Source organism: Verticillium alfalfae, genomic scaffold (assembly GCF_000150825.1).
Source record: "Verticillium alfalfae VaMs.102 supercont1.13 genomic scaffold, whole genome shotgun sequence".
Classification (NCBI taxonomy): Eukaryota; Fungi; Ascomycota; class Sordariomycetes; order Glomerellales; family Plectosphaerellaceae; genus Verticillium; species Verticillium alfalfae.
The window spans coordinates 3,073-13,261 of record NW_003315026.1 but is presented as its reverse complement, the minus strand read 5'-3'; the positions used below and the strand labels follow the sequence as shown (position 1 = coordinate 13,261).

The 10,189-nt window shown below is 52.4% G+C and overlaps 5 protein-coding genes across 5 annotated transcripts; 2 read left to right on the top strand and 3 right to left on the bottom strand.

Moving 5' to 3' along the window:
• Window positions 1-406: 406 nt before the first annotated feature.
• VDBG_08629 (membrane-bound O-acyltransferase domain-containing protein) lies at window positions 407-2,421 on the bottom strand (the record flags this gene model as incomplete). Its single annotated transcript, XM_003000787.1, has 5 exons — window positions 407-1,002; window positions 1,058-2,079; window positions 2,132-2,231; window positions 2,297-2,341; window positions 2,400-2,421. 5 exons carry the CDS (start codon window positions 2,419-2,421, stop codon window positions 560-562), a joined length of 1,632 nt encoding a protein of 543 aa, XP_003000833.1.
• Window positions 2,422-2,980: 559 nt separating this feature from the next.
• On the bottom strand, window positions 2,981-4,623 carry VDBG_08628 (GDP-mannose transporter; the record flags this gene model as incomplete). Its single annotated transcript, XM_003000786.1, has 3 exons — window positions 2,981-3,563; window positions 3,622-4,002; window positions 4,071-4,623. 3 exons carry the CDS (start codon window positions 4,435-4,437, stop codon window positions 3,127-3,129), a joined length of 1,185 nt encoding a protein of 394 aa, XP_003000832.1.
• A 281-nt stretch (window positions 4,624-4,904) lies between these two features.
• Window positions 4,905-6,158, bottom strand: VDBG_08627 (3-oxoacyl-[acyl-carrier-protein] reductase; the record flags this gene model as incomplete). The annotated part of the gene is made up of 2 exons (XM_003000785.1): window positions 4,905-5,918; window positions 6,009-6,158. 2 exons carry the CDS (start codon window positions 6,156-6,158, stop codon window positions 4,995-4,997), a joined length of 1,074 nt encoding a protein of 357 aa, XP_003000831.1.
• Window positions 6,159-7,076: 918 nt separating this feature from the next.
• On the top strand, window positions 7,077-8,183 carry VDBG_08626 (VTS1; the record flags this gene model as incomplete). The annotated part of the gene is made up of 2 exons (XM_003000784.1): window positions 7,077-7,587; window positions 7,705-8,183. The coding sequence occupies 2 exons, from the start codon at window positions 7,077-7,079 to the stop codon at window positions 8,181-8,183; spliced, it is 990 nt and encodes a 329-aa protein (XP_003000830.1).
• Window positions 8,184-8,443: 260 nt separating this feature from the next.
• Window positions 8,444-9,088, top strand: VDBG_08625 (VTS1; the record flags this gene model as incomplete). Its single annotated transcript, XM_003000783.1, has 1 exon — window positions 8,444-9,088. One exon carries the CDS (start codon window positions 8,444-8,446, stop codon window positions 9,086-9,088), a length of 645 nt encoding a protein of 214 aa, XP_003000829.1.
• Between the last annotated feature and the right edge of the window lie 1,101 nt (window positions 9,089-10,189).

The following is a 10,189-nucleotide window of genomic DNA, read 5'->3' as shown; positions in this document are numbered from 1 at the left end:
CGACATTACGACGATCCAAAAACCGGGCGCATTATGACGCCATTATGACTATACGGCAATACGGCACATGCACACACAGACACGCAGTCGCGGCGATATGCTCGACATTTTCCTTTTCTAAATCTGAACGCAGACATGGTCGATTTACGCTGTCATGTCCACTACAAGGAGATCATTACATCTCATCTGCTACGCCGTCCATTGGATGATGGGCTGACACATACAGCCGTGTATATCTATTCGGCCTATTGCCTCGATTCGAGCATGTATCATAATACTTTATATCATATATCGTACGACGCAAAGTGGGACGACCGCATACAAATTTCAGCCAAGCCTTAACCTAGCGATGGACCTCGCGTGGGTGGTTGTTAGAGGCAGAAGGGACAAGATTTATAATGGTGATGCGGTGGAAGGAAGAACATCTATTCTGCAATGTATAAACTCGACAACCTGACCATAGGCCTGACACACCAACCATGCTCTTCATAGCGTCTTGTCTGCACTGCTCCTAACCGGGTGTCATGATAAGAAATCAATCAAGTGGCAAGCATGTATACTATGCTTTGTGGTGCCTGGATTGCAGTCGGTGACGAGCCTCCACCTCAGCTCTGATCTCTTGGACTGCCTCATCCAACTCCCTTTCTGGATCCGCCGCCACACCGAGGACTGGTTCGCGCCCAACAAGGCTATCGGAGCTCAACGTACGGCCAAGCTGGATGCCTGGCCGCCGCTGGCGACTTTCTAACCCTTGCTTCAAGATCTGCTTTCCCGGAGATGCGAAGAAGCCCATCGAGACAGCCACGCCCACGATGGCAAAGAAATAGACTCGCGACCAGACCAAGACGGATCCGGAGAAGCTAAGAATGAGGAAAGGAGCAACGGCAAATGACATCACCACCTGCGTAGTGAGAAAAGACAGAACGTCGTAATACTTCTTTCTGCGGTTCGGCAGCCCGGAGTCTGGGTCGAGGAAGAAAGGGCGGACGTAGCGGCGAAAGTCTCATTCGTTAGCGGGTTGGTTGGTCTATGGGGGAATATATTGATCTGGACTTACTTTTGGCCACGGTTTGGATGAGGCTTGCCAGAATGAATGTCATATAATAGCCGGGATAGAAGCCGTGCCAAAGCGCACTGGTGCCAAATGTCATGAGGCTAGCTCGGAATCCGGGCTTCTTCCCTCGGGGTGTAACACGGAGGTATACATAGTTCCGGAGCCACTTGTTGGTATTCATATTCCAGCTGCCGAGGTAGCCGCGTACATTCTGAGCCAACTCGACGCCTCTCGGGTCAATGTTCTGTAGCCTGTTCCACGAGACTTTGCCGGTGATGGGGTCGACACCATTGTATCCGAGCCCAGTGAGGATGCATGCTCCTTCAGCCAGGGACCATGCTCCGTAGTACTTCATCCTTGCGGTCAACCCGACGCAATATAAGATCCACACGCGGCGGATGAAACCGTGCTCAAGCAAGGCCGGGTGAGTTAGCCTTGAAGGGCTGAAGGAACCGGACATGAATACGAAGAAAGCAATCCACATGAGACCAGAAGCTGCTTTCCACGCCGCTGGGGTTCCACTGCGAGGAACTTTGCGTTGCCTTCTCACCGGCGGCTTTTTCGAAGCTTCTAGATTGGGCGGTAGATCAAACATGGAAGTGTCCAGCCACCGGCGATACTCGACGTATTCGAACGTAGGACCACCGAAGAGTGAAGGAAAAAACATAACATAACCGGCGTATTCCAGCAGCGGTGGAAGCTCTACTAGCTTCCTATCCTTCTGAAGATCGGACAAGTGGTCGATGGGAAGCTGGCCATCTGCTACATTCCAGCAGAACGCGCTGAGCTTCATGACCAGTACCATCTGTGCACCAGTGATGTCGACGTCGGCCGGATTGGCGTCTAGCTGTCGAATGATCTGATTGATGGATAAGTGTCCCATTACGAAGACAAAGCCGATCCATGGCATGAAAGGACTGTGGCGAAACGTTTTTGCAATGAGATATGTCCCAGCGGAACTAATGAAAAGAGTTTGTAAACCAGCCCAGAGATTAAAGAGGCCAACAAGATAGAATATCGACGCGCTGGCGAGGGATGTCAGACAACGATGCTGTGCAAGGGCTAGCGGGAACGTACCTTATCACGTAAATGTTCTTGAGGTCAGGTCGAGAATCAGGAATGCACTTGAGAATAGCAGCCAGTGGATACGAGAGTAGCCATGAGAACACGAGCTTGACTGGTGGTAACGCATGGTCAGAGCTGTGTTTAGGGTCAGGGTGGCAGTGTACGAGGCCATCTTACTGTCGTCTGTAGGCACGCCAAGTCCTGGGGACAGGAACTCGAAGGCTGGAAGGGCAACACGTCAGCAATCTTTGCAAGGTTGGTCGGGACTTGCTCATGTTACGCTTGTTTATTAGGGGCAGCATCTTCTGCAACTGCTGGGCTCTTTGAGCTGAGGGAGGGTGTTTGTAATGAAGTTGCAAAGCTGGCGTATTCCGTGGATCCTAAGCACGAGTGTTATCACAGTGGGAACGTAGAGTCGGGCTCATCCATATCCTAGGCATGGTCTAGACAGTGTCTGTTGCGACTGGTGGGCTTGCAGGAGGATGATCAGGTTAATTTTACTGTCTATTTGGGGTCAAGACCCAGGCTTGTCCTATGACGTAAGGCCTGGCACGTGTCGCACATATTGCCCCACGCTGTCCAAAACGTGTGATAAATACAGGTAGCTATCGACAGAAGGTACCTAGCAATCGTAAGAGAAAACTAACCGGTATAAGTCTCCGTGAAGGTTATTTCTAGCAGCCAATTGACGATTCTACTCTCACGCGCAGCCTCGACTTTTGGCAAGAAAGGACCCATTCGTGTGCTCAATACAAATATTCATTGTTGCCGACGCCATCAACAAGTGCCATGAAAGCTCGAGATACGAGATGCAAAGACTACTATTCTTAATCACAAAATCTAATGGTGGACGATGCTATCCAATGACACTTAGCTTCTTCTGTGCATTGGGCTATTCGGCCTCGCCAGGATGCCCCCCGAAAGGTTGTAGCGAAGTTGTGCCGAAAGCAAACCAGCAATGCAACTTTCGTCAGCGAAAAGGTTGCGATGCAGAGTTTGATACCAACTCATGAGTTTGCGGCATCGTTGTTGCTTCTGGAACTGGCACTCATAGGCTGCGTGGTAGGTAGCGACATCTTCGATGTTGCCGTCTGCCGAACTCTCGCCCACGCGTACACAATACCACTGACAAAGCCAAGGAAAATGGCCGTTACGCTGCCAAATGTGACTGGGGCGGCAAAGAAGACCAGGCCACTAACGGCGATTGGTAGCTTGTTGAGCGCTCCCACCATTGAATATGTCGTGGATGACGTTACTCTGATACACCAAGCAGAACAGTACGAGATGAAGATGGCGCATAATCCCGAGTAGATCATGCCAACGAAGAGGCCGTTACGTGTCGCGGGCGGGAAGTTCTTCGTGAGATTTTCCGACGACCAGTCTTCTAGAAGCAGGGAGCAGACAATGAGCACCGGGATCGTAAGAAGATTGTTGTAGAACATGGCTGTTTTTGCATCCGTCAGAACAGCAAACCAATAATAATGCTCGAGTTCAAAACTTACTGTCCCAGTCTTTGAAGTTCATCTTCTTGATGACTTTGCGCATTCCCAAAACATAGGCAGCAGTACAAAACACGTTGAACCCCATCCAAGCATACCCCGCGTTAAGAGTCGACATGGCAGCAGACGCATCATGCTCCCCTACTGATCCGTAGATAGCGTGCTGTATGTCAGCCCAGGCCGCCACAACGGAGCTTAGCACCATCAAGCCAAAAGAAAGAAGGGCTAGCGGTGTCACACTGCCACCGAACCACAGAACCTCTCCATACGCAATCACGATGATCGTGAGGTTCTTGAAGATGGTATAAACAGGGACGGAGAGGAATTGAAGTGCCTTTGTGCTGGTATATATCATGCCAACGAGCAGCAACGATATGGGAAACCCTTTCCAGGTTATTAGCTCTGGTCAATCGCGACTGCAGACAGCGCGCCCACTCAAGACTTCAACTTACATTTCTTAGCCTTTTCCTGGTCGAAGGGAGCCAGGACCCGGATCATTCCCACGTTCTTGCAAATCTGTATCGTGGTGACGCAAACGATGGCTTGGACGGCCAAGTAAAAGAAGTTGAGGTTCCAAAACTTGCCCGAGACAACAAACTTGTTGACTACGGTCATACTAATGGATGAAAAGCAGTACGCCAGGATCGAGGCGCCTGGGCTGTTGTCGACCTTGTTGATCTGCGCTACCAGTGACTGTTGCTGCGGTCGCCGCGATGGAGATCTCGACAAAAATCCATCTCTTTCGGGGCCTCCAGGACTGCGGCTTCCAGCCCGCGAGGCCATGGGCCGCAACTCGAAGTCTTCGTTCTTTTTGTCCATGTTGGCCAAGAGACGTCGGGAAGGCGATCAGGATATTGATTCGGCAGCGCAATCGTCTAAGGTTGAACACCACACCACACTTAGTGAGCGTCCGATGCGTCGGGTTTCAAGGCGTCGTCAATGTGCTTTCGTTTGATGCGGTTCCGGCATGTTTGGGTGACCCCCTAATTAATGCATTGAAGCGGATTGCGCCCGTTAATAAATTCAGACGCGGATTTGTTCGGACACGCGTCCTGCCAAAGGGAGGGCCGCCCGCCTATCGATATCCCTGGAGTGGATCTTCGAGCCATCGTGTGTTTATGTAATCGCATTACAGGGCAGCGCGCGTTTCTTGCATGGCATCGTTTGTCGCGTCCGCATAACACAGCACGCCGAGATTTGTTTGCGTCGACCTGTATGCCTACGTTGTCGTCAATAAAGAACCAGTATCAGCACTAGGTTAGGAGCCGCCGATACAGTTATCATGATACAGTCCCAGATATGGGTTGTTGTCCTGATAGAACTCCTTTCTTGGTGTGCCAGATCCCACTTCGTGTACACTATGTACTAACTAAGCCTTATGTCTCTGCCACTTCCGTGCCCATGCCTAGTACGGGATGCCCGTCTCTTGTCTCAGCCTCACCCTCAAATGGCTCAGGGGCAATTGAGAAGTTGAGATGCTTCCAGTCTTCCAGCTCCTCCGTAACTGAGCGAAGTCGGTCTCTGATACTCTCTATAGCATAGCTCCCCAGCAACAGCCGAAGTGGGGGGTAAGAGCAATGAGCCAGCTGCCAAACGAGCTCAGCGCACTTTACAGCACTGGTTGGTTGCTTATCCCCCAGCCATTGAAACATCCTCTTTGCGTGCAGGGCCGGCGAGTTTGCAGACACGTAGGGTTCGCTAGCTGCTTTGATGCGGAAATGACCCCAGGTAGGCAGAGGATTCACCGTAGAGTCGGGTTCGTCCCGTCGGACCAAGCCAGGCTCGACTAATGTTGCCTTTACATTGATCGAGTCGGTTTCATACAGCATGGCCTCGACCAAGCCCTCAACAGCGTACTTCGTTGCGCAGTACGGACCGAGTCCTGGCACGCCTAACGCCCCAGACGTTGAGCTGAAGATTAAGTAGCGCCCTCCCTGCTGCTTTCGAAAGTATGGTAGACTTGCCTGGATGATGTTGAGCGTGCCCATGAGGTTGGTCTCAAACTGATTGCGAAGGTCGTGCTCATCTTGATCCTCGCAGGCACCGATAACACCGTAGCCCGAGCAATTGGCGATCACGTCAACTCGACCAAAGCGATCTAGAACCATCTTGACTGCACGTCCCACAGAATCTGCTGACCTTACATCGCATAAAGTCCCCAGAAAGTTGTCGCCGTCTGCTGCCTCGCTCATGGCCTCGACATTCGTTTCGAAAAGCCTCCCCACCGAGGCTACAAGATCTCCGCGGGACAGAGCACATTTGACAAGGGATCGGCCCATATGGCCAGTCCCCCCAAATACCTAAGGGCAAGAAGCATGTCAGTGTTCCGAGAGTTAACGAGAACGGGTAGCTAGCCTGCTAAACTTGAGGAAGAGGGTAGGTGAACGCACAGCCCAGACAAGTTGTCTTCCGGGCCGATCTACCGGCGGGGGGTCGCAGCTTGCTGGTAGGTTGAGCCTAGTAGCACAAGAACCATCGGCAACTGGAGTCGTGCTGTAATCCTTCGCCCTGGGACGATCGGGCGAGGCATCAGCACGCATATTCAGGTAAGTGTATATTTGAAGCCTAGTAGATGTGGTTGGGTCTTCAGAGCATCCGAATGATGCGCATGGCGGGCAAGTTAATAACGGGCAGCAAAAGTGGCACTCGGGGAGCTCGTTCCCAGTTTTGGGAAAAGCTGCCAACGTGAGGGTATCACTCTCCAGTAGCAACAAGGCTGTTGCGCTTTGTAGCATAACACACCACCATCATTGCATATATATGTATGCTGCTTTCTTAACCAACACTGACAGCAGTCAACCCACCCCAATATTCTCTAGCTGAGCGTCGTAGTTCTATCCATTTAAATCGGGATGACTCGTGTCAGCCCAGACGTTACCGACAAGCCCACAGACATCTGTTTCTTGCTGCCTCTCGTCCCCCCCCTTCCCCCCCCAAGCAGTGTCAGGCATACGTGTTCGGCATACGAGCCACCTGGGCAGCTCAGTCGCCACATCAGATTGCAATTGTACATGTTGAAAGGGGATGCACCGGTTCACTTCTCGCCCATCTTCCCCGCTCCTTTAAGGTCAGCTGGTTTCTGCAGGAACAAGGACATCACGTCCGAACACGTCAACCACGAGGTCGAACCTACAACTCTGTAAAACGGAGTCGTTCAGCAAAACACTGTTGACACTGCGTGCCTGCGTACATAGGCGGAGCAAGATACTGCAAGCGAAGGACGGGCCTACTGCGTCCCTGCCTGAAGTCGACTCTCGAAACCGCACGGGTCCATCAAAGGCCAGCCAGACAGTTGGACCCCTGGACACTGGCCCGCCTTCCCCCAACTTTAAGGGTGATAGCACTCCACCGTCAGCGTTTCATCCACCTCACCAACAAAACCCCAACACCAGCGATTTCTCCCCTGGTCATCTCCATCATTGGCATCTCCTCCAGTTCTGTCCTTCGGATCGCCCAATATGTCTGGCAGCCACGCCGTTGGAAACCGGAACAGCACTCCTGAAGCCAACACCGCATCCTCTCTCCGACCTCCATCCTCCCGAACGGTAGGGACCGGCCATCACTTACGAGCCTCTGCCGACATGGCTGCTCTCTCCGGATCTACTCCGTCAAACCGGATTCGCCCCTCGTCCGATTTTTACGGGCAGTCCCAACAGGGGCAAGGACAGAACAACCAAGGAGGGGACGCTCAGGACAAGATTGCCCAGCAGTGGATCGCTGACATCGATCAATATGAGACAACGCTCGAGGACATGGCCGCAGCTACGCTCGACCAGGACTTCAAGGATGAATTGAGCGCCATCGAACAATGGTTCCGCGTTTTAAGCGAAGCTGAACGAACTGCTGCACTCTATGCCCTACTACAGCAAACGACGCAGGTCCAAATCCGATTCTTCATACAGGTGTTGCAACAGATGGGCAAGAGCCACCCTATGTCGGGGGTTCTGTCTCCATCCAACTTTGACAAAGGTGAGCCCGCCACAAGCAAATTTAGCCCCCCCTCCTCTAAAGGGCATTTGACATTGCCTGTCGGTCTCATCTGGGCAGAATCCTAACTCTTTGTACGTGCTGACCTGGCTACCTTAGATCCGATGTCGAATCGCTTGAGTGACGCTATGAACAAGCTTAACGTAGACTCAGCCCGAAACTCCATGGCAAGGCCCGCCAGCACCGCTACGGGCAAGCGTTACTCGGGTCTCGATCCATCGACCATTAACGCTATGTTTCCTGATGCTGCGGCAGCTATAGCTACCGAGAAGGCAAAGTTCACACAAGAGACGGGTAATCCGCCTTCTTCGAATCGGAACAGCGCTGTCGGGGATGCTCGCTCGGCGCTTGGCGCGCCCACAATTGCAGGTCCTGCTGAGGGCCATGATCAGAACAGTCAGCCTCCCAATTCTCCGTGGCATTCGGGGGACCAAAGTACCGCTCGTCCTAAGTCCTCTGCTGGACAACCTCCGATGGGTCAATTTGTGCAACCTCCTCCATCTGCTGGTCTCCGGTCCCCTGCCCGCAACTCAACAGCAACTCAACCATCCGAGAACACAACACTGACGACTCTCTGACAAGACTACGCGATTTGCCATTGCGTGTCTCCTTACAATACGGGAAGCGGCAACTGGGCTTCAATGGTCACACGCCAATGGTACCGAATTTCAACACCACAAACCCGAATGGTTCAGGTCCTGGGGGCTCGCAAGCGGACATGCTCGCAAATGCCACCGCAATGAAGCTTGCCGCACTCTCGACCGTCAACAATCGCTTCGCTCTCGACGACGTACGAAAGTATCGGCGTGCCCGATCGAATGACGCACCGGGTGGCCCCATGTCAGCCGGTCTGTCATCCGGACAACAAGGCGTCAATATACCTGGCACGAATGTTGTGATGGTCAACGAACATGGTCAGGTCCTGAGTAGGGAGCAGATGTTGGCACTGCAGGCTCAACAGCTTCAACACGCCCAGCAGCAGAACATCGCCCTCGGTGGTCATCGTTCTCGTCCAAGCTCTCCTGGGTTAGCGATGCAGCAAGCTGGATTCGGCCACATGCCATTCACGTCTCCGCAGAACAACGGCTTTTTGAGCGCTTACGATGGCCAGCCCTCTCTGCTAAACAACGCCATTCCCTCGTTGAATGTCGGGCAATTCGGGGTTGGCGGTCATGAGGGATACCTTTCGGATCATTCTGATATGGTCCGAGGACGTTCCCCTCGAGGACGTCGAGGAAGCTCGAAACCACCCGAGGACCCCACCGACCCTACATTGTTGCAAGATATCCCAAGCTGGCTCAGAAGTCTACGGCTCCACAAGTACACTGATAACCTCAAGGACATGAAGTGGACTGATTTGATTGAGTTGGATGACAAGGCTTTGGAAGATCGAGGCGTGAACGCCCTGGGAGCGCGAAGAAAGATGCTCAAAGTCTTCGAACAAGTCAAGGGCAAGTTATTGCATGATGCGCCTTCTTCGTGAATCTTCACACTGACTTGGAATACAGATGCTAAAGCCGACGGCAAGCTCTAAGACTGGCTCAGTTGGCTAGTACGGTGCCGCTCGGCAGTGGCTATTCTCCCGAATATCCTCGTACGTGCCCATGCAGAACTTACGCAGGACGTTCACTGTACAGATAATCATAGAGTACCTTATGGTGGCTGGTTCGGAAGGTGTAGAACATGGAAGAGGGGGTTTGACACAGGCAGACAATTTTCCTAGGTACCTTGTGCAGGTCACCACCACATTACAATATTTACCTACCTAGGCAACTGGCTCTTCCCTTGTAATACGGACAGTGTGTTCTACACGTGTGTGGGTAATTGGCGTTGGCGGCCAATCAGGTCCACCTTGGCCTGTAAGTGGGTACCTCAGGTACCTAGTGTACCGGAATTTCGGTACCCTGACACTCTGACGGCATGGATTTCAGCTGGTGCAGATGTGCTTGTCTACTGCCCACGTACATTCCCAACACATATGGCGACATGCATATTACATCCAGTATTGCGCACAGCTCTCCATGAGACTCTAGCACAGGCCTCGATTGGATCTGTGTCACAGTCTGATAAGGCTTCAACTTTCTTCCTTCTTCCCGCATCAACCAGGTTCAACACCGGTCACTACTCTATCGACATCTTAGTCTTGAATAGATGACTCAACTGGTGTGTCTGACATGGACCTAATCGGACGACGGCTAGGCCTCGATGATCAGCTCCAGGAAGATGCAATCTCGGACGCTGACTCTGATGAATTAGAGCTCCGGTTGGAAAATGCTCGTTTTGAACAGTCCGTCCAGGCTTTCCTGGCTTCGTATCGAGACCCAGATGAAGATGAACCCTCTTCAAGAACCAAAAGAGGGAAGTCAACGGCTGGACGGCACTCTCGCACCAACCGAAAGGAACTGGAGCCCCGTGCTGATATCAAGCTTCGGTTGGCTGAGGTCAACAGGACCTTCCTCAATGGCGACTATCCCGAGGCAGAGCGAAGAATACATGAGATCATTAGGATAAATGCCGAGACGTACCAGGCATGGATGACATTGGCGACTATTTGCGAGGAGCAGGGTAGAGATTCCGATGCGCT